At 55.2% G+C, this 22,610-nt stretch overlaps 2 protein-coding genes and 1 pseudogene across 2 annotated transcripts; all 3 read right to left on the reverse strand.

Moving 5' to 3' along the window:
- Window positions 1-1,255: 1,255 nt before the first annotated feature.
- On the reverse strand, window positions 1,256-14,820 carry LOC141725776 (uncharacterized). The gene is made up of 4 exons (XM_074529808.1): window positions 14,585-14,820; window positions 14,341-14,489; window positions 3,323-3,388; window positions 1,256-3,170 (listed from the first exon to the last, which is right to left on the reverse strand). The coding sequence occupies exons 1-4, from the start codon at window positions 14,818-14,820 to the stop codon at window positions 1,912-1,914; spliced, it is 1,710 nt and encodes a 569-aa protein (XP_074385909.1). The 3' UTR covers window positions 1,256-1,911.
- A 490-nt stretch (window positions 14,821-15,310) lies between these two features.
- On the reverse strand, window positions 15,311-17,642 carry LOC141725777 (class II histocompatibility antigen, B-L beta chain-like). Its single transcript, XM_074529810.1, has 5 exons — window positions 17,558-17,642; window positions 16,822-17,091; window positions 15,866-16,150; window positions 15,420-15,526; window positions 15,311-15,319 (listed from the first exon to the last, which is right to left on the reverse strand). Exons 1-5 carry the CDS (start codon window positions 17,640-17,642, stop codon window positions 15,311-15,313), a joined length of 756 nt encoding a protein of 251 aa, XP_074385911.1.
- Window positions 17,643-18,302: 660 nt separating this feature from the next.
- The window catches only part of LOC141725778 (uncharacterized), a 349,911-nt pseudogene continuing 345,603 nt past the window's right edge, over window positions 18,303-22,610 (reverse strand).

Consider the following 22,610-nt stretch of genomic DNA (forward strand, 5'->3'; position numbering starts at 1 on the left):
CTAATTCATTTCAACTACACCTAAAAAACCCCATATACACCAACATTAACCCCAAGAACCCCAAGTAATTCCAAAGAAGCCCCAATAAAACCAAATAAGCCCAAAGAAACCCAAATACTTCTAAATAAACCCAAATAATTCCAAATAACCCCAAATAAACAGAAATAAACCAAGTAAAACCCAAGAGAAACCCCAAATAGTCCATCAATAACCCTAAACAAACCCTAAATAAACCCAAGTAAACCCCAAGTAACCCCAGTTCCTCCCATCCCCACCACAAAACAGATCCCGATAAATCAGAACACGCGGCACTGATGACGTTCCACTTGCTGGGCACAAACTCAGAGCACCGGCCCCGCTCAGCGATTTTCAGCCAATCAGCGCCCGGCCCGACTCTGACTCATCACTTGCCAGCCACAGACCAAGGCCTCTCATTGCGGTAAATACTCAAGGACCGGGCGGGGTATTTTCCAGCCAATCAGAGCGTGTCTCGCTGATGACTCATCAGTTGCCAGGAGTGGAATTTGGGGAGGCAGGGAAGGTGACCCTGGGGATGGGCTGGGGACCCCAAATTAATCCAAAACGGGGTCGGGACCCAAAAACAGAGCAGGAGGGGCCTGGAGCCCCCAAAACCAAACACGGGGGAGGGGACTGGGGGACGATCAGAAATGGGAGCGAGAGCGGGGAAAAGAGGGTCGGGACCCCAAAACTGAGGTGGGAAGGGGATGGGACCCCCAAATTTAGGTGGAAGGGGAATGGGACGGCCAAATTAAGCTATGACAGGTATGGGATACCAGAACTGATCTGGGAGAGGGATGGGACACCCTAAATTGAGCTGGGACGGGGGTGGGACTCCAAACAGGATGAAGCCTATTTTGTACCTAGAAAATGTAAACGAGTTTATGGATATGCAAAAAGTCTATGAATATGCAACAGGCTGATGTCATGGGAGACAAGGACCAAGGGGCGAATGTTGTTATGGCCACCAAGACTCCCCAGTTATTTTCGGGGACACTCTTCAACTATTCCAGCTTGATTACATCAGCCTGTTGCATATTCGTAGACCCTCATGCATAACCATAAACTCATTTACATATTTCAGAACTATTCTACATGGCCAATCCTTTGATTACTAATACTACTACTACTACTAATAATAATAATAATAATCTGAAATTAAGGGGCTCTCAGGAAAAGATATGGGAGTAGAAATAACAGTTCTTTATTAGGAAAATATAAAAATACAAATGCAGTAATACGAACAAAAAAACAGCAGTGACAGAGTCAGAATCCCCCGGGAATCCAGTGAAAAAGGTTGATCCTCTTGGAATCCAGTGGGAAAAGGGCTGATCCCCTGAGAACCCAGTGGAAAAGAGCTGATCTTCTGTGAATCCAGTGGGAAAAGCTTGATCCTCGAGGAATCCAGTGAAAAATGAGGCTGATCCTTTGGGAATCCATTTCTTACCCCCCAAAGACAGGGCAAAGGCAGGGCCACAGAGTTTTTATAGGATATCCCAAGGGTGGAGTTGGGGTTTGGGTCAGGGGAGGAGTTCTTAGCATCATAAGGAGGGTGAGATCAAATTTCTGCCTCTTAGCAACAGCAGCACTCCACACAGAACGTGTCCCCAAATCCTAAATTCCCTCTAAAAAAACTGAGAAATTATGGAACTGCTGATATATTCAATAAATTTCCTTAATTTAACCCAGTTTAGGGTGTTTTTAAAGGATGAAGGTGAAGCAGAGGAAAATTAAGGCCAAACCAAAAGGCAAAGCAGCCAGGTTTGTTCCCAACATGGATCACAGGGAATGTGAGTGACCAGGGCTGTGCCCAAAGTGCCTCCTCCAGTGGGGGATGGAGCTGGAGCAGCGCACGAAGCTCTGCCTGCACTCGGGGCACTCGTAGGTCTTCCCTTAGTGGTGCCTCCGTTGGTGTTGGGTCAAGTTAGAGCTCTGTGAGAAGCTCTTCCCACACTGGGGACACTCGTAGGGCCTCTCCCCAGTGTGGATGCGCCGGTGGGTGATGAGGGTGGAGTTCTCCTTGAATCCCTTCCCACAGTCGGGACAGCGGAAGGGCCTCTCATCTGTGTGAATCCGATAGTGCTGGTGGAGAATGAAGCTGGTCAGAAACCTCTTCCTGCATTTATCACACTCGTAGGGCCTCTCCCCAGTGTGGCTGCGCCGATGCTTGACGAGGGTGGAGTTGTCCTTGAATCCCTTCCCACAGTCAGGGCAGCGGAAAGGCCTCTCCTCTGAGTGACTTTGAAAGTGCCGGAGGAGATGGGAGCTGTTCTGAAACCTCTTCCTGCATTTATCACACTCGTAGGGCCTCTCCCCAGTGTGGATGCGCCGGTGGGTGATGAGCTTGGAGTTCTCCTTGAATCCCTTCCCGCAGTCGGGACAGCGGAAGGGCCTCTCCTCTGTGTGAATCCGATAGTGCCGGAGGACACTGGAGCTGGTCGGAAACCTCTTCCTGCATTTATCACACTCGTAGGGCCTCTCCCCTGTGTGGATGTGCCTGTGTCTGATGAGGGCGGAGTTGTACTTGAATCCCTTCCCGCAGTCGGGGCATTGGAAGGGCCTCTCCTCTCTGTGAATCCGATAGTGCCGGAGGAGATGGGAGCTGGTCTTAAACCTCTTCCCACACTTGGAACACTCATGGGGCCTCTCCCCAGTGTGGGTCCTCTGGTGCGTGATCAGTTCGGAGCTCTGGCTGAAGCACATCCCACACTCGGAACACTTGTACGGCCTTTCACCAGAGTGGATCCTCTGGTGCTTGATCAGGCTGGAGCTCTCTGTGAAGCTCTTCCCACACTCACCACATTGGTAGGGCTTCTCCCCAGTGTGGATCCTCTCGTGCTTGATCAGGTCGGAGCTCCACCTGAAGGTCTTCCCACACTCCACGCACGTGTGGGGCTTCTCCCCATCATGGAGCTGATCATGGAGCACCAGCTCCGAGCTCTGGCTCCGTCTCCGGCCGCCTTCCCGGCCCAGGCTGGCTCTTTCCCCCTCAGATCCCCGCCGGCTGCGTTTGCAGCCCCTCCTTGTGCGGCATCTCCGGGGCTTTTCCTCCCCGTTGGCTTCCTGCGCCGTGGAGCCGCTCAAAACGGCCTCTGCCACCAGGTTCTGCCACGGGCATTTGTCCTCCCTGCTCTCCATCCTCAGCTCCTGCTCTGGGGGAGGAAGGACAAGGACAGGATGGGATTTGCCTCCGTGCCACAGGCAAGGGCAAGGAGATGCCCCAGGGCTGAGCTGCAGCCGGGGCCGTGCTGGGCTGGGAGATGGAGCAGCACAGAGGGGAAAGGGGCACTGACTTCCTCCTCACCTGCCTCAGTGTCCCGGGGCATCTTCCTCTTCCTCGCAGCCTCCCAGGCCTTGGCAATGGGCAATCCTGGTTTGGGGAAAACAAGGGATGAGAGCGTTTGTAGGAGCGTCGGGGGGTAGGACGGTCGGGACGGACGGAGACGAGAGAGCTCTGCAGCCAGGGCGTGGAACTTGCGGTTTATTGCAAAGGGCCTGGGTGCAGGGCCCTGCTTGGAGCTGCCAGGCACAGCTCGGAGCAGGCCCGAGAGAAGAGAGGGGTAGAGAGGGTGAGAGGGTACGAGAGTAAGAGGAGAAGAGCGTAAGAGAGTAAGGGTCCCGTTACAATACAATAAATTTTCTTCTGTGTTGAATATTCTATTTCTCACTCACCAATCTAGTACAAGATACAAATCCTAGAGCATTTACATACAGCCTGTAAAAGTCATTACATCACCATACTGTGTTACATTTTCAACCTTAAAAACTCCTCTTTGGACTCCTTCTGCTGAGCTAGTAAGGTCTGCTCTGACCCTTGGTCTGTCTGCGAGCAGAGGGAATTGTTTCATCAAAAGGGGAATTACCTTCAGTTGGGCCACACCATTGTTTTCCAGTTGTTCACTAACTGAGGTATGTCAAAGCTTGTTTTCATTTCAATCTTCCTTACACTATTTATGTTCACAAAATCTTTTGCCAGACAATTGTATTTATAAGGCTTTCCTGTTTTGTTGTGGTGTGTTTTTAGCTTCCGGGTCCCTTCCTCAGGTGTGCCAGTATTCCCTTCTCCCTTCCCCCTCGCCTCTTGCTGAGTGTGCCCTGTCAATCAGGCTTAACCACCAGCAAGGCGTCGTGTGGTTGGTCATAGGTGTCCCTAGTCCCTTGAGACCCTGCCCTTTTCACCTGGTTGGTAGCTCACCTGTCCCCTCCCCTTCCCCTGTCCCTGAGCTTAAAAGGTTAATCAGACCATGCGGCCGGGATTCTGTTGGAGCAGTTGCCCCGGTTCAGACCTCTGTAACCATGGAATAAACATCTGGAAACCCTCCAGCAGAATCCTCTCCTTTCTCTCTTCACCATCGCCAGAAGCTCTCTCTCCTGAGGTAAACGTAGTTCCGGACAAGCCTGGACTTGTTCAGTGCCCTGCTGCAATCTCCAGCAGCCAAGGTATCTCTGGGGTAAAGCACCACAGAAGCCGCCGTTGGCTCAGCAGTTAGGGTCAGACGGGCCCAGGCACCATCTAACTGGTAATATTGGGATTCGTATTCCAATACTGTTTCATCTTCCCCAAAACACATTGAGTTTGAAGGTCCCTCTGCCCAAGTCCATCTCTACAATCACCGGCCATCAGGGTTCTGCAAAAACCTCCCAAACACCCAGGTTCAGCCCTGAAAAAGCCTCCCAGGAGTTCCTCATCCCTGGTTCCTCCCCTCTGGTGTTCGGGGGTTCCCCCCTGTCCCAGCTGCTGGGGTCACGCTTGGATTGGGGGTCCCCCTTCTCCTCGGTGCCCGCCCTGCCCAGGCTGCTGGCAGTCCCAGCAATGCCAAAAGCTCCCCCCGCTTCGCTCTCCCCATTTCGGGATGCCGGGGCTGTTTGGGCTCCCGGGCTCCCTTCTCCCCTCATTCTCTGCTCGGGGCTGTGAATGAGACGAGGGCTGGTTGTCCCAGACCTGCCAAGTGAGTGCTGGAGTCTCCCACACTGCGTTTCCAACTTTCCTCGAGGGAAGCAGCCAGTAAAGAGACACAGCGAGTGAGAAGAGGAGGGAGAGAATCCCCCGGGGTAGCTGGGACTGGGTCTCAGAGAGGGGCTGGACCCCTCGGAGCAAGGGAGCAGAGGAGTTTCCGATCCCAATCCACTAGGAAATGGGACAAAAGGGAACCCTAAACATTCTGCTGGTTTGAGGGATAAGAGAGTCCAAGAGCATCCAGAATTAAAACCTGCTGGGTTGAAGAATTAACATTCCAAGAGCATCCACGGCTGAGCAAAATTCTGCTGGATTGAGGATATGCTCAAGAGCATCTGGGGTGGGACAGCACAGCTGGGTTGAGGGATATCCAAGAGCACCAGGACTGGCCAGAAACACCTAAACTTGTAATAGGTGATGGGAAAGTGTAGTATATGGTAGAGATAATTCATGCTACTAATGTATAAAATATTGTAAAATGCACACTATGTCTTTTGACCATCCTGGCCAGGAGCAGTGTCTTATTCATATACATCTAGTTCCTGGACTTGGTTGAGAGAAACATCGGGGTTTTTAATGAAAGAACAGAAGCTTCCAGGGTGATAATCGCTGGCTTCCCCGGGTCACCAGGTCCACCCAGGAGTGATTAACGCCTCGACATTACAGCTACCACAATGATCCACAGCCCCACCCTGATGCATGTGAATGCTGACTTCCCTGGAGTCTACTGACAATATCAGACACCTGGACTGAGTCTTTGTTCACCTCTGCTCATGTAAAGCCAAGGTTATGCATGGGAAGAGACACAAAGAACATTCGGTCATCTCTGCCTCGAGCAGAATAAACTGTAAAAGAACTCACTGCGTCAGGCAGCATTTGTGAACAGGGGAGACTCTGACATTCGCAGGTCAGATCCGTGTTCACCCAGCACCGAACCCGGGCTCGACGCTCACCCTTGGCTGTGCTGGTTTTGACGACCGAACTTCAGTCTCGCAGACAAATTAATAAATCTTCGCTAAATTTTCTTATAAGTTTGGCTCTCGATTTGATCATTTATAACAAAAGGTACCTTATTGTTGCCTTGTTGTGTGTGAGAGTGAGTCACACACAAAATCAGCCCTTCCCTGGTGGGTGGGAAAAGGGGCTGTGGAAAGAGGAGTGTGTGACCCACAAATAAGCCATTGTTCTCCTGGCGTGTGGGGGCTGTGGCATAAGGTACAGGTGACCTGCAAACGGGCCATTGTCCCCAGGGCCTGTGAGGGGGCCGTGGCTAAAGAGTGTGAGTGACACACAAATCAGCCCCACAGGGGAACGGCACCGGAGGCAGCAGAGTCAGGGCCCTCCCAGGAGGCCCGGAGATACTGAGACCCAGAGGCCACCCCAAGGCCAGGGGGGGCCACAGGGACCCGCGATTCTCTGTCAACAGGGATCCACTCTGTGTCCTGAGGGTGGGAAAGAATGTGTGGAAGTGAGTGAGAAATAAAAGTGAGTGAATGTAGACGGATGAAAGTACAGGTAATGTAGATTCTGTATTTTAAGCTTCACTACATCTCCTTGGAGGGAGGTATATTGTACTGAAAGTAGTGTGAGAAAAAAGTTATTTTTGGGTGTGTAGTTGAAAGAAAAGTGGAATTTAGGTTGTTAGTGAAAGTGAAAAACAGAGGCAGAAGATGAATAGATAAGATTTTGAAAAATGAGACAGAAAACCAGTAAGTTGGATACAGGGAAAAAAAAGAAAAATAAAACAGTCCTTTGGGAGTTATGTAACCTAACAGAGATACAACTACTTGCAAATGGAGAAAATACAGGGTATGTAGTACTTGATGGGAAAAACGTGCATACTATGGAAAAAGGGAAATTAACCTTAAACTAGTAAGCTCAAACTTGTGAATTATATACTTTAAAAAGAGCACTACAATATTTAACACAAAATAAAGGAACTATATATACTGATTCGAGGTATGCCTTTAGAGTAGTACATACCTTTAAAACATTTGGAAAGAAAAAGATTACTTAATTCAAGAAGAAAAGGATTAGTACATGAGGAACTTATTTTAGCGGCATTACAATCAACTAAAAGAGATAGCTATAGTACATATTAGGGACCTCCAAAAGGGAAAGACCCCAGAAATAAGAGGAAATAATTTGGCAGATAACAAAGCTAAGGATGCAGCAGAAAATGGAGCTGAAAGAGTTATGTTAATATTAACTCCAAACCAGGAAAAGCTGGAAATTCCAAAGTTTAGGTTAGCAGAGAAAAACGAATTAAACAAGGAAGTGAACAAGATAAATCAGGGAAATGGAAACTTCTTGATGGAAGACAATTACCTAATAAAATGCGCTTACTAGGAAAATATCAGAAGAAATGCATCAGAAAATGCACTGGGGTACTCAAGCTTTGTGTGATCATTTTTTAAGGAACTATAGGAGCACTGGGAGTTTTGGATTTAGGATGTATCCGTAATTTGCCAAAGGATAAATAAAAAGGTGATGAGGAAAACAACATTAGGAGGTCCTGAGTTAGCTAGTTGGCCATTTCAAAGTATCCAAGCAGAAGTTTAGATTTTTTAGGTTGTGGGTTTATTTGTAAAAAAACCCCATTTAATCTAGAAGAAAGAGAATATGCCACATGTTAGACAGGAGATTTTAGGAGAATAAAAGTCTTAAAAGTATCAGAACCAACCGAGACAAAACAAGAAAAGAAAAAGGGGAAATAAAAAGAAGGGGAAGAAGAGGAAAAATCAGAAAGAGAGTGGGATCCTCTGCAGCTCTTGCCCCCTCCGTTCGCGGCCCAGGCGCCTGTCCCGGGTCCCGGCTCGCTGCCCGCCTCAGCTCCGCCTGCCCCGCTTTCCATCCCAGGTGCGGCCTCACTGCCCAGGGCAGCTCCACCTGCCCCGGCGCTCTCGCTCAATTTGTGTGCCCTGCTCCCACTGCCTGGCCCGCGGCCGCTCTGCCGCCCATGCTGGGCAAGATGGGGGTTGCTCTGTCCTGCCGCCTGCTCCGAGCTCACCGCGCCCACCGCACCCAGGGGGGGTCCCAGCCATCCCATCCCCGCCTGCCCTGCCCGTGCCACCTGCGCTGGGCACCGCCGCTGCTGCCGGGCTCTCCCACCTGCCTTTGCTCTGCCGGGAGCTGCCGGATCAGCCACCATCAGCCATCTGGGGGCTGCCCACGCTCCGCCTCGGGCCCCACGGGAACATCCCCCTCTGGCGATTCCGGCAGCAGACCCTGCCCACACTCCCACCGAGCCTCGGCGGGATATCCTCCCCTGACCCCGTCCTGCTCTGAGTTACGTCCCCTTGGTAACCACAGCTCCGGCTGTTCAGGGAAACTCTCTCTACAGGAAGCACCTTATTGAAACACTAGGAGGTCAGTTAACAGGCAGCCCTCTCCAAATTCCTTCTCGAAACACGGGAGAAAGGCCATAGAAGGGAAAAAAGTGAAAGAGTTAGATGAAGGGATTGCTCTATTTCCGTTCAGAGAGGTTCCCATGGGAGGGATGCGCTGCCCCACCCCGCGGGAGCCACCAGCGCCCCTGCCGGCCGTGCCCGGAACTGCACCCAAGGGGAAAGCGCCGCAGCCCAAAGGCCGGGACTGGCTCCGGGCTCTGTTTGCTGTCAGTGCCGCAGCTGTTGCTGTTTGTTTGCTTTATTGTACACACTAGTAAAGAACTGGTATTCCTATTCCCATATCTTTCCTTGAGAGCCCCTTCATTTCACTAGTCTAAAAATTAAGAAGGACGGGGTTTGCATTCTCCATTCCAAGAGAGGCTTTATCTGCCTTCCCGAGCAGACACCTCTCTTGTAAAGCAAGACAAGCACCCACAGGCACTGAGGGGACTGCAGGAGGGGCACAAGAAGGCCCTGCAGCACTTGGGCACAAAGGCACAGCAGGTAGTGCAAGAAGGGAGCAGCAAAAGGCCAAGCTGAAGGCAAAGGCCAAGCTGAAGGCAAAGGCCAGGGCACAGTTCCTACAGCCCCTGAGGGATCAACCCCAGGGCCCAAGGGGGCCCCAGCACCCAGGGCACGGGCTCGGCCACAAGCACCTGGCAGAGGCATTGCCCTCCTCGGCAGGGGAGAGCCCACCCAAACAGCCCCTGGCAAGGAACCAGGGCTCCAGCTGCAGGGCACAAGGACACTGCAAGCACAGACAGCAGCACCCTCAGCACCAGCAAGTCCACCCCTTGATGGACATGGATTGCCAGGGCTGTCACAGCTCCCATCACACCAGGGACCCTCCACACTGCAGCCCTTGAGAACATTCAGGGTGGGTCTGCATTGAGAGGAGGCATTTCCTGATGGACACAGGGGCCTCTCAATCCTCTCTGAATCTTAGACCTAAAGAGGAAAATAGTAACGGAATATTTTAATTTTTGAGGGAATGAGTGGGAAAGATGAGCAGGTATGATTTCTTCAACCACTATTAGAAACTGTGGGGGATAGGTTTGAATAACATGAATTACCTTTTCTTTCTCCTGTGATTGCAATTACCTAGGAAGGAATTTGAGAGCTGGATTTTAATACTGTAAAAGGGGATACAGAGGCTAGTTCTATTCAACCTTTGTGCCAAAATCTGACAAGGCCCATGCTGAAGTGAACCCAGAAGTGTGGGCAGCCTCAGGGAAATAGGGAAAATTAGATATGGAGCCTCTACAAATTACTTTAAAGAAACCAGGACAAGCAATATCCTGTTCCAAGAGAGGGAAGGAAGGGCTCACAGCCTGGTACTGAGTCCCTGTTAAAGGCAGGGCTTTTGGAGCCAAGGATGGCTCCCTACAACACTCCTATCCTGCCAGTCAACGAACTGGATGGATGGACAGGAGGAGGAATCACAGAATTTTCAAGTGCTAAAATGACGATTAACTGAGGTGGCTGGCCTGGACCTTCCACACGGGGAAAAAGAATTTGAATTATAGGTGGATGTTAAACAGGGTCATGCCAAAGGAATTCTTGAGCTAAAATGCTTCACCCAGTGGCCAGAAAGTGGCCTCTGTCATGGTTTGACCAGGAAGGAGTGGGAATTCTGGGAAGCTGTGGTCAAACCAATGAAGGTTTTGGGTTTGAGACTGGCGTCCGGTGTGGCCAGTGGGGTTTGGACACACCTCCGAGAATACACAGGGGTTAAAAGCAAGGCACTGCCCTGGCACTTCCTTTTTTGGACATCGTCGGGCGAAGAGGTCAGATCTCTTCCCCCGCCCGGCCCGCTGCTGCTGGGCGGGGGAGGGGCCGCCATGCGGGAGGCCTGGGGCCTGGACAGAGGTGGGGGTTGAGGGGGCTTTCAAGGATGGAAGGGTGGGGGAGCCCCAAGAGACATCGAGACAATCGGGCAGCCAGCCCCCCCCCCCCAGGAGAGAGAGAGAGAGAGCCGGCGGCACCGAATGTGATGGCAGCCAGCCAGGAGGAGAAGGGGGGAGGGAGCCCGGCCGGCCGCAGCAGCAGCACGTGTGGGAGTATCATCTCGTCCCAGGACAGACAGAGACTGAAAACTTTTAACCCTTTCTTGCATGATTGGGGCCTTGCAAAAATGCTAATCCTCCTCGAAGCTCAATAAGAAGGGAGATGAGAGATGAGATAAGATAAGGACCTGGCCCGGAGATGTGGAGATGATTGGATGGGGAGAGATGATTTGGAGTGGCCTTTTGGCTGGACTTTTCTCGTGGCTATGGACTCAGTTGTTCCTGTGACACAGACTGCATTTAGGGGGAGGCAGTGCCTCAAAACCAGGAAGGTTCTTTGTGAGGACCCCCCGGCCCCAGGGGGTTGGAAAAATATGGGGGGGACAGATGTCCCAAAAGCAGAGACTGTGCCTTTTTGGAGTGAGACAAGGCATCCTTGAAAGACAACCCTAAAAGCAGCTCTGGCCATGTCTCGGTGGTGAGAGCACTGAGCATGGAAGGAAGACGTCACAAGCGGCAAATGGACTTTCCGGGCGGTGCCGAAGTGACAGGGAAGCACACGAGGTTTTCAGTGTGTTTCCACGAGAAGCCTATGGAACGAGAAGGACTCCTTTCCTCTTCATGAACTGATGTTTGAGTATACTAAAGTGTCGTGCCGGGCTGGGCAGTTGTTTTGGGAGAATGTATTGGATTGGGAAAGTCAGGTGGTGGGGGAGGAGGAAAATGGTTTTTTTTGTAAGGTTTTCAATTCTTTTCTTTTTTTTTTCTTATAGTCCCTCCCTATTTTCCTGTAGTTTAAGTAATAAAGTGGTCTTTATGTTTAAGTTAGAGCCTGTTTTGCTTATTCCTGGTCACATCTCACAGCAGACACCAGGGTGAGGCATTTTCATGGGGGGCACTGGCTCTGTGCCAGGCTCAAACCATGACAGCCTCATTGCAAAATTGTGCAGCCACAGCTTTCATGGGAACTGTGGCCTGAAAACTGATGACAACAGGACGATCTCCTAGAGTTCAAGTCTGGCATCAAGGTAAAGCTCTGACAACCAAAACAGCCTGTAAATGGATGAGCAAGGCTTGGTTATTACAGTATGAAACTTGTTCAGTGGCACAGGAGGATTTAGAACTGAGGACAGGGCAAGGGTTCAACGCAGCCTCCTGTTTGAACAGACTGGAGAGGGGCTGGCAAGGAACCCAGGACTGCACTCAAGGGACACAGCTCCAGACACAGGCTGGGACAGATTGATGATGGGACATTCCCTGGCATGAGGGAGAAAATGTGTTTGTGGATGGCTCTGCAAGGGCAGCAGAAGGGAAAAGAGCTACAAGACAGGCTGTTATTAAGGAAGGGCAATCAGACACAGCGCAGGTCACCGCCCCATGCTCAGCTCAACCCGCGCAGCTCTGGGTGCTTGTGAGAGCCTGGCACTGAAATGCCCTGAGCAGGAAGGCTTCAATATCTTTTGCTGACACCAGGGCACCTAACAGGGGGGCAAAAGCAATTCTCACTGCTTCAGCAACCACTGGAGCAGATATCAAGGCACATTCTCCCACAGCAAGCTGGGCTGGCACACAGCCTGCCCTGGCACTTTGCTGCTGCCAACACCCAGCCAGGACATCGGCTCCTGCCTAAGGAGTGAAAAGCAGCACCACTGGTGGCCAAGGGGCCCATGCCAAGTGTCCCTGAGGCCAGAAACAGCCGCCAGCACAGCTCAACACGGGGGGACCCCTCAGCCTGGCCTCAAGGGCTCTGAAGCCCCGGAGATTTGCACTTCCCGCCTGCAGCAGGAGGATGGGAGGCCGCCCCTGAGCCTGCCCTGAAGGCAACGCAGCAGCAGCCAGGGCTCCACAGCGGGCCAAGCCCCTGCGCCTGCCCACAGATCCTCCCCTGGAATCCTCTGCAATCCTGGCCACCCTCCTCTGCCATCTCCAGCCACTGGGGCCAAGCCTTGCTGCCACTGCTGCAGCTTCAGCGCTGCCTGGGCCTGCTCTGCCACAGCTGCTGGGGAACACCAGGGCACAATTCCACTCTGGGGCTCACTGACACCCACACTCTGGGCTGCCAGCCATTGCACTGCTGAAAAATGTACCGAGTTTGGTTCTTTTAAACCTTATTTCTCTGCTCAGGCTTGGTTTGTCTGTGCCTTGGGGAAATGAATTTTTAAGGTTGTATTTAAGGGATGTTACACCACTCAACAGAGATGAGTTTAACATCCCAACAGACTGGGAACAGCTCAAAAGACACCCACAGAGATAACGACCAGCAACAAAACATCAACATTGCCCAGCAGCAGGAAGTGAAGCTCCATTCCAGGCAGCCTCCACAGGAGCTTTAGAAATGCAAATGAACACTGCCGGCAAAATGCACCTGGGTCTCTTGCCCGGGGCAGGAATTGGGCTGATTCCCTCTGCCCCTCACCCCAAGCTCTGCCTGCTGGCACTGATGGAATTTGCACAGCTCAAGGCAGAGCCCAGGGGGAGGATATCTGACCCTGCAACACAAACGGGTGAAGCTGCAAAGGGAAACAGCACATGGAGAATGTTGGGAAAACTTCACTTTAAATAATTGGGGGGAATCATCCCTCTGCCCACTCCAACGTGCTGTCACTGTCTGTGTTATATAGGGTATATTAGAGCAGTGGGGGTTTTTTGCTACCAAAAATTCAGGGAAATCAGTTGGGAATCCAAGGACTTGATTATTTATTAAGAGAAAAGCAGTCAACTGATGCAGCCCTGGGTGGAGAGAGCAGCCAAAAAGGGGGAAAAGATGACCGGCCAGGAAAACAAATCCTACAAGACCATCGACCAGGCCCTGGGAACCCGAACCAATTCATATCAGGAGCCACAGAACCCATTTCTCATTCCAATTGCATCATTAGATTACAAGCTGCCCTCGCTATAATAACCAACCAGACAGCTCCAGCTCCTGACCTTCCTGCCGACCAATCCACTGAAATGAGGAACCCAACACTTAACCATGGGATGGGATCAGATCATCTGTTAGCAGAAAGAGGAGGAGTTTGTGGGCATTTGAATTATTCAAAATGCTGTTGGCAAAAAGATGCCAAAGGAAAAGTGGTGAAAAAAAAAAAAACCAACAAACTGAAAACGACAGAAAAATTAAGCAGCTCATGTATTGGTCCAAACGTGGAAAGGATGGGAAGGGGACACGGTTTTGTAGCTCCCTGGCAGACCGTGGGTTAAACGAATGCTGTTTCTCCTCTGCAGTGCTACAGCAACTCTCATCTTTTTACCATGCTCCACACCTTGAGAGTGCAGCTCATTCAGTAGGTGAGCGAGGCACCAGGGATTTGTAGATAAGGAAGTAACTGGGGGAAACCACCAGCTTCAATAAATGTTACTAATTAAAAGGGACTGCTGCTCACAGAAAGTCCCGGTGAATTCCTGAAATTCCAGAAGAACAAAGACTTAACTAAGCCGTGATTATCGGATGTTATACGAAAGTGGGGGTGCACAATAACGAGGACATGCCGTTGGCGGATCGGGAGGTCTGAACCTTCCAAGCACCTCAGCCAGTGGGCAAAGGGAGAGGGAGATGAGCCCGGGAAAATGAGCATACAAAGGAGGCTGCGAACTACAACAATGGCAGAGAGCGCACGGCAAATGCCCCACGGCCCCTCCCTCTGCTCAGCAATAAAGTCACTTTTACAGGACTCCTCTGTCTCCTCTGGGCACAGAAACCTCCGGCCACGGCAATTTCCCCGCACAGCCCCGGGCACGGGGCAGCCCCCTCTGTCCCAGCCACAGCAACCGGGCCGAGCCAGCGCTGCTCCGGCAGCGGCTCCTGCCGAGGCAGCGGCCGCAAGGAGACCGCGGGCAGCCGCTCCCGCAGCGCCCTCACGCCAGCGGCAACACGGGCCGGACACGGCACAACCAACCCGCCCGAGCCCCCTGCCGCCCCCGAGGCCCGCAGACAGCCCCGAGCCCCCGCACAACCCAGCGCGGCTCCCACCTGCGCTGCGGCAGCCTCCGAGCTCCGCCAACGCCTCACCGCGCTCCGGCCGCTGCCGGCACTCGCGGGACCGCACACACGCTCCGAGAATGGCGGCGCTTCCAGCAACCGCCGCCCTCAGCCCGCCCCCGGGGCCCTGCCCCGCCCCGCTCCCACCAATCAGCGAGCCACAATCACGACTGACGGCACCATGGCCCAATCGCAGCCAGGGGCGGGCTCTGCACACGGCACAGCCCCGCCTCACGCTCTCAGGGCCCCCCGGGCTGCGTGAGGGCACAGCCGGATAGCAGGAGGAGGGATGGAGTAGGAGGAGCATGTGTTGCTGCCCGCGGATCCCGCAGTGCCCCGGGTCGGGACCAGCTCCGTGCCCCCCTCCAGTTCCACCTCCCGTTGGACGATCCGCGCTGGATAATCCCGAGTGACCCCCAGGGTCACAGCTCCCCCCCGTGTTGGGAACACTCCTGGCTGCGGGTTCCACATCTTCCCGGCCCCCCTGGGGACACCTCGATGAAGGCTGGGGGATCCCCGCTACTTTTCCTGTTTCTGCTCCTCTCCTCATCTCCCCCTTCTCTTCCTCCCGCCTCTCCCTCCCGCTTCAATCGCTCCTCCCGCTCCTCCTCCCCCCTCCTTCCCCTCATCTCTCTCTCACGTCCCCCCCTCCTTCCTCCTTCTCTTTCGTCCTCTTCCTCCTCCCGCTACCCCTGGGCCCAGCCCCCACCCTTTGTCCCCCTCCCTTTGCCCAAATCCGTCCCATCGCCCCCCCCAAAACCCTCCCCATCACCCCCAATAAACGGCCCCGGGCCCAACTGGGAAACTTTATTGGGAGCACTGGGAGCAGGCACTGGGCGGGGGCAGAGCGCCAGCGGGGCTGGGGGGACACGGGACTCCCCCAAAATCAGCGGAGCGGGGACGGAGCGGGGGGTCCCGGCCGGGCCTGAGCCCACGGGGAGGGGCTGCGGCCGCCGCCGGCTCAGGAGCTCTGTGGGCACAGAAAAGGGGGTGACACCGGGCTGGGGGCCCCGGCGGGAGCGCACACGCTCCGTCACGGGGGGGACGCCACCCCCGGCACCCGCCCTGACCTTCTTGCGCAGGGAGAAGCCGAGCCCCAGCGCCAGGAAGACGAAGCCCAAGACGAAGCCCCCAATCCCCATCAATATCTTGATGCGGGCGGCGTCCGGCAGCATCTCTGGGGGGTCCGCAGGGCTCAACCCACCCAAAACCTCTCACCGACACCCCGAGACTCTCCCAGTGTCCCCTCCAGGCTCATTCCAGTCCCTCCCACTCGCATCCAGCATCCTCCAAACCCCCTGCCCTTTGCACCCAGCGCCCACAAACTCCCTCCCAGTCACACCCAGAGCCTCCCCAACCCCATCCCACCCTCCCCAGAATCCCCCAAACCCCTTCCCCGCCCTTGCCTAGGCCCCAGCCCCTCTCCCAGTCCCAGCCCGGCTCTCTCCAGCTCCCTCCCAGTAACTCCCAGCACAGCCCAGTGGCTCTGCCAGCGCCCCCAGGGGCTCCCCCGTACCCCAGTGCCGCCTCAGGGGCTGCTCCAGGCTGACGCGATCCACCTGGCAGCTGTAGCTGAGCCCGCGCCAGGGAGGGGTTTCCAGCAGCACCAGCAGCTGGTAGGTCCAGTCCCCGTTGGGGACCACGTCGGTGGCCACCACGTGCTCCGAGAGCTCCTGCTGGCCCTGGAACCACCTCACCTGGATGGCAGCAGGGTAGAAATCCATCACGGAGCAGAGCAGGCGGCCGCGGCCGGGCTGGGAGCTCGAGGGGGGCACCAGCGAGATGGACACGCTGGGGGGCACTGGGAGAGACAGAGAGAGAGAGAGCGGGGACACACTGGGATCAGCTGAGGGGACACTGGGAGAGAGAAGGGAGGGCTGGGAATGGACTGAAATGGACACGGAATGACAGGGAATGGATTGGGGAACGTGGTGGGAGGGACTGGGGATGGGCTCGGATGGAGTGGGAGAGACTGGGAGGGAGTTGGGTGACACAGAGAGATGGGAAGGAATGGGGGAACTGGGAGAGAGGGTGGAGTTCTAAGAGTGAACTGTGAATGAACTGGGAAGAGACTGGGAATGGACTGGGAGAGACTGGGGAGGAACTGGGCATGGTCTTGGAGGGACTGGAATGGCACTGGGAGGGATCTTGGTGGCACTGGGAGGAACTGGGAATGAAGTGCGCGGCAGTGGGAGGGCGAGTCCGGCGCGAGGCACTCCGTGCTGCGGGTCTGCCTGGCAACAGATGAGTCATGAACATGATACGATCTCATTGGTTGCAAAGCGTCAACTTTACGGGTCGCTGAAATGGACGCGCGGGGGGGCACCGGGAGGGACTGGGAGGTTCTGGAGACCCCGGGGGTCGGCACAAGGAGGGCTGAGGGCTCTGGGCCGATGCCCAGGGAGATTTTGAGGGGCTCCAGGGTTACTGGCAGGGCAGGCCCCGAGGGGACGCACTCTCCGTCGTGCTCACCTCGGCGCTCCGTGATGAACGGGGTAAAATTCTTGTACCAGCACCGGCAGAACCAGTCAACCGCAGTCCGTCTGTCCTCCATGAATACCGCATTGCTGTTCCAGCGCTTGGCCAACTTCTCCCCATAGCGGGTGAACCCCACAAAGTGCCCCACGTCGCTGTCGAACATTATGAACTGATCCCGGTTGTAGATGGATCTCTGGACGTACTTCACCTTCTCCATGCCGTTAATGAAGTAACACTCGGACTTTGTCATCCTCTGGAACACCCCTGAGTGTGCAGGACACAGGACAGGGGGTGCCAACCCACCACCCTCTCCCAGCATCCCCAGAGCTCCGGGCCCACCCCGGATCCCCACTCCGCACAACCTGCGCCCCACGGCTGCCATGGGACCCTCCTGCCCGCGCTGCCACTTCCTCTTTGCCGCCCTTCCCCCATTTCCCCTTCCACATCGTCTCCCCTCCCACCTCCGGCCGCTCCCCAAATCACTTTTGGGGTCCCATTTCCCCATTTTCCCACAAATTTCCCAATCCCCAGCCCCGTCCCGCTCAGATATGGTGTCCCACCTCCGCTTTTGCCCCTTCCCCACCCTCTCCCACCGCTCCCTCTCCTCCCCCCACACCTCAGGCCCTCCCGCTCTCCCTTAGGGGGTCCCCTCCTCCTCCCCCTCCATTCCGGGTTCCCCCCTTCTCCCCCTTCTCCCCCCCTGTCCCAGCGCCTCCCGCCTCCCGCTCACCCGAGAGCTCCGCGCCCGCAGCCAGGGGGGCTCCCAGCACCACCAGTGCCACCAGCAGGGCCCCAGCTGCCGCCCCTCGCCCCATGGCCGGGGCCGGGCAGGGAGCAGCAGCCCCAAAGCAGCCGCGCTGCGCTGGGAGCGCCAGTCCGGAGCAGGGCGGGCTCGGCAGCGCCGCGCGCTCTCATTGGCTGCCGCCGCTCGTGGGAAGCGATCGGCCACGGGCTCTGCCCGGCAACCGATGAGGCAATCCAACGTTCAGAGCTCTCATTGGCTAAGATGCCGCCTGCCTGCGCTCCCATTGGCTGAGGCCTTTCCGGGACGCTGCACCCCGGAGGGGTTTTTTTTGTCGAGGGGGAACCTTGGGGCCCTGGGCAGGTGGGAGCTCAGGTGAGCCCAGCAATGCGTGCCCAGGTGCGCGGCATCTCAGGGCTGCCCGTGGTGAGCGGTGTCCCTGGCCCGATGACAGGCACCCCCAGAGCCGCTCTGTCCCTGGCCCCGCAGCCGCACAGGGAGAGAAAATGGAGCCGAGGGTTCCTGCGTGGGGACAAGGACCGGGAGAGATCCCTCAGCAAATCCCACATGGGCACAACAGACCCGGCCTGTGAACACGGAGGGAATTTATTACCAACCGAATCAGCAGCACAAGGAGGAGGGGAAGAAATCTCTCCAACACCTTCCCCCTACCCAACACAGATCACCCAGAACAGGGGTCACCAGGGCTCTGCCCAACGGGGGTCACTGGGGATCATCCAGCGCGGATCCTCCCATGGGGGATGGAGCTGGAGCAGCGCACGAAGCTCTTCCCACACTCGGGACACTTGCAGGGACTCTCCCTGGTGTGGAAGTGCTGGTGAGTGACGATCTCTGAATCCCACCTGAAGCTCTTCTGACATTCCAAGCACTCCTAGGGCACTTTCCCAGTGTGGATCTTGTGGCGCTTGCTGAGGTCGGAGGTCCCACTGAAGCTCTTCCCACATTCCCCACACTCCCAGGGCCTCTCCCCAGTGTGGATGTTCAGGTGTTCCATCAGGCTGGAGCTGGAGCTGAAACCCTTCCCGCATTCCAAGCACTTGTGGGACTTCTCCCTGCCATGAGGCTTCTCCACCAGCTCTGAGCACTGGCTGGATCTCTGGCCGCCTTCCTGGCTCAGGGGGGCTCTCTCCTCCTCACCCCTCCCTGGGCTGGGTTTGCAGCCCCTCCTCGTGAGGGATCTCTGGGGCTTTTCCTCCTCCTCCATCTGGCCACAGCTTGGGAATGACAAACCCTGGTTTGGGGGAAACCAAGGTGGGAGCGCCTTGGAGTAGAGGCTCCTCCAGGCCAGGTCCATCTCTAGAACTCAGCAGGAGTCTTGTGTCCATGAAAAGCTCCACATATCAAGATTTAGCCCGAAAAAACTCTCCCAGGAGTTCCCTATTGCTCATCTCTCCACTTTTGGGGTTCCAGAAGTTTCCTTTCCTTGGGATCATGGGGGTCCAATGGCTCCAGGGGTTCTCCATTCTCCGGCGTCCTGCTTAGGGATGATCCAGGGGCTTTTGGGGGTCCATGGGGTCCCTTCTTCCCTGATGCTCTGCTTTGAGATCCCAGGGATCCCAGGGGTCCCTCCTCTCCAGGCTCCCCCCCTTTCCAGTCTGCCGGGGCCCCCCAGCTCTGGGATCGCCCCTCTCTGCTCTCCCCACTCTGGGGGTCCCAGGGGTTCCCCTCCTCTGCTCTCCCGGGGGTCCCCAGGACCAATGACCTCCCCTGCCCATACTGGGAAATGGCCATGTGGGCCCCCAAAGATCCCCCAAGGGGCTCAGCTTTGGGGTCCTGCAAGATCCAAACCTACACACACAGAGGAAAAAAACCTCACAGAGACACCAGATGATATTTGGGGCTCAAATCCACAACCTGTGAGCTCCAAACACACCCCAATAAGAAAACCCTCTCAGGGACCCCCCGATGGATTTGGGACGAGCTCCCCCTCCCCACTCACCTGCAGGACGAGCTGGGGGCGATGGTCCCGCGGCTGCAGCCACAGGGGACACTGGAACCTCCTGTTCCTCCTGCTCCTGCTCCTGCTCCTGCTCTTCCTGCTCCTCCTTTTCCTCTCCCCCTCCTCCTCCTCCTCCTTCCTAATCCCACCTCCTCTCCAGTTCCTGCTTTCTGTGTGTTTAGACTGGAGAACCTTGCTTGCATTTAGAACTAGAACAAAGATCCCAGATGGAACATGGCTTGCTGCTTTTAGTCCGAACTATCAGTGACTAAAGGTCACGTTTCCTTTGGTTCGGTGCCATCCTTGTTCCTCCTCAGTGTTGAGGCTGGGCTATGGGGTGTCCTTGTTTGCTGCATTTTCCGAGTTCCTCTTGCACCCTTCGGGCCATGGGCTGTGCCCTGGGAGGGTTCTTTGTGCTCCTTTGTGACACAGGAGAACCTTCCAGGCGGTTTCTGCGTGAGCTGCTGCTGGGATGGCACAGGAACAGCGCCACGTCCCCGTGGTGTTCCCGTTGCTGTGGGACACGGAGGCCTCAGTGCCCAGAGTGGCTCTGGGCTCGCTGCCGGAGGATCCTCCTGCCCGAGGCATTCTCAGCAGCCAGCGCAGCCCTGACGGGTGTCCGTCTGTGCTTGCAGGGCTACAGGCTGCAGACGTGTGCAGCGCAGCCAAAATGATGCAGAACGTGGCTGCTGCAGTTTGCACTGTATACTCTGTGGCTTATTCAGGGTATTTTTTAACCCATTTGGCACGTAAGTCGAGGTTTTCCTTTGCTGCAGCATCTGTGGCTTTGGGCATGCTATGTGCTTTCTGTTCTTCCTCTGGAGCTGAGCTGACTTTGGAACCAAATTGCCATGAAGACACCATTGCTTTGGGAGAGCTCCTGCCAGCAGCTGCAGCTGAAAAAGGGGGTGTCTGCAGCCAGCGGGGCGTGCACGGCATCTGCAATGAGCCCTGGGGGGTTCTGTTCCCTCAAGCAGGGAGTCTGTGCCAGCAGAGCCTGGAACTCCCTCCCTTTGCTGCTCCAGCCAAGAACTGACCCAGCCCAGTATTTTGTGCTGTTCTCTTGCTTGCTGTGGGAAGGGACTGTGGCTCCTGGAGGGATGCTGTGAAAGCAAAATGCTCTCTTGGGGTTGTCTTGCTCCGTGGCATTTCCCACTTCTGGCAGTTTTTCTCCTAACAGCATCTGGTTCATGTTCCCTCTCCCATTGCAGGGCACCTCATGTCTGGATTCCGAGCAGCTCCTCCTTTGGTGAGTGGGAAAGGAACCTTTGATATTTGGAATTGTGCAGCAAGGTGTGAGCTCGGCATGTGGCAGCCCAGTGCCAGCCTGGGAGGCTGAAGGAAAGTTCCTGTCAGTGCCTGCAGCAGCAGCAGCAGTAAAGGGATCCCCGGCAGTTTTCTCCTTTTCTGCTGAAGAGCTTTTGAAGAGCTGCAGGTCTGGTTTTGCAGGCAGAGGATTTCTTGCTGGCTTTAGCCATGGTGGAATATCAAATTCCCAACAATAAGTGGCAATGTTGATTTAAGCCCATTGTTAGTTGGAACAGCTCCAAACCCAATTTCTGCTTAGTGCAGCTGGATGTGCAGCTGAGGATAAATAAGGCGATAACTGAGATAGAACTTCCCGTCCCTCACGCTGCCGTCTGTCCACAGGGCACAAAAGCAGCACCAGCACCTCCTGGGGCTCCCTCTGCTTCCAAAGAGGAAGCCAAAGAGGAGGAACACAGCAGTGAGCTTCCCGCTGCTCTGGGAGACGAGGGCGAACACCCCGCAGTGTGGGAATGCAACGGCGAGGCTCCCGCGGGGTGGGACAAGGACAGGGGACATCTCCCGGCGTGGGATGAGGACGGTGGATGTGCCCTGGTGTGGGACCAGAATGGCCAAGCTCCCATGGAGTGGGATGAGGATGGAGGACATCTCCCAGTGTGGGATGAGGATGGAGGACATCCTGTGTCTTGGGAAGAGGAGAGTGGGAAGTGGACAGTGAGCATCCCTGGGCTTGGAAAGATGATAGAGAAGCTGCAGCATTTTGGGAAGAGGATGGAGAAGCTGCAGCATTTTGGGAAGAGGGTGGAGAAGCTCCCTCTGCTTGGGAAGAGGACAATGAAGCTCCCTCCGCTGTGGGATCCTGGGCTGAACATTCTGACAGCAGCAGAGCCCTGCAGCCAGAGGGGAGAGGGGAGTGGTGCCTGATGCAGCTGAGTATGTCTGCTCTGTCCCTGGGTGCCCGAGCAGGTGCTGTGTGTGTGTCTGGGCATCGGCTGCACCCAGGGTTGCTCTGCAGCTGAATGTCACAGAGCCATTTATTGTCCTTCCCCAGCTGACACCAAGGGGCTCACGGCCCCAGGGAGTGGGGCTGGTTCTGGCTCTGCTGCAAGGCGGGTTCTCACTCTGGGAGGGAGCGTCTTCCACGTTTTTTCTTTCAGGGAACACCGTGAGCGAGGCGGAGCCTGCCCAGAAATACCTGGAAGTGGAGCAGATTGGCCAAGGGTAAGTGCACGGCAGCTGCTTCTGCACAAGCAGGGCTGGGGGTTGTGCTGGTGCAGGATCAAGTGAGGGGTCAGGAGAGCTCCAAGCACCTTCAGGCACTGGGCTACCATCCTGCTGTCTCTCAGTCCTGATCAGAATTGATAACTGTGGTCAGAAGGCACCGTCAAAGGCCCCTGAGGCTGGCAGTGTCCTGCCTGCAGCAAGGAGCAGGACCTGGAAGATCTTCTGTCCCTGGAACTGGATTGCCTAAAAGAGCAACTCACCATCTGGTGACTGTCAGAAAACAGTTCTCAAGAAGATTTCTTTCAAATATTTTCCTTCAAAAAATATCCACTGGTCAGGATTACCAACCTAATGGTTTAGAAACAGAAACCACAGATGAACTAATAAGTGCTCTACTCTAGCACAGGTAGCAGACCCCATACATTCAGTAACAGACACAGAGTTGATGCACTCTGGGGGAAAATGCATCACCTGCCTGAGGGCAGGGCCCTTGTGGAACCTGCAGGTCTTAGGCAGGAAATGGAAAAGGATGAAATGCATTCTTTTCCAGTTCTTTAGACACCTGTGCGGTTTTCGGCTGTTTGGATGGCC

This window comes from Zonotrichia albicollis, chromosome 31 (genome assembly GCF_047830755.1).
Source record: "Zonotrichia albicollis isolate bZonAlb1 chromosome 31, bZonAlb1.hap1, whole genome shotgun sequence".
Lineage (NCBI taxonomy): Eukaryota > Metazoa > Chordata > Aves > Passeriformes > Passerellidae > Zonotrichia > Zonotrichia albicollis.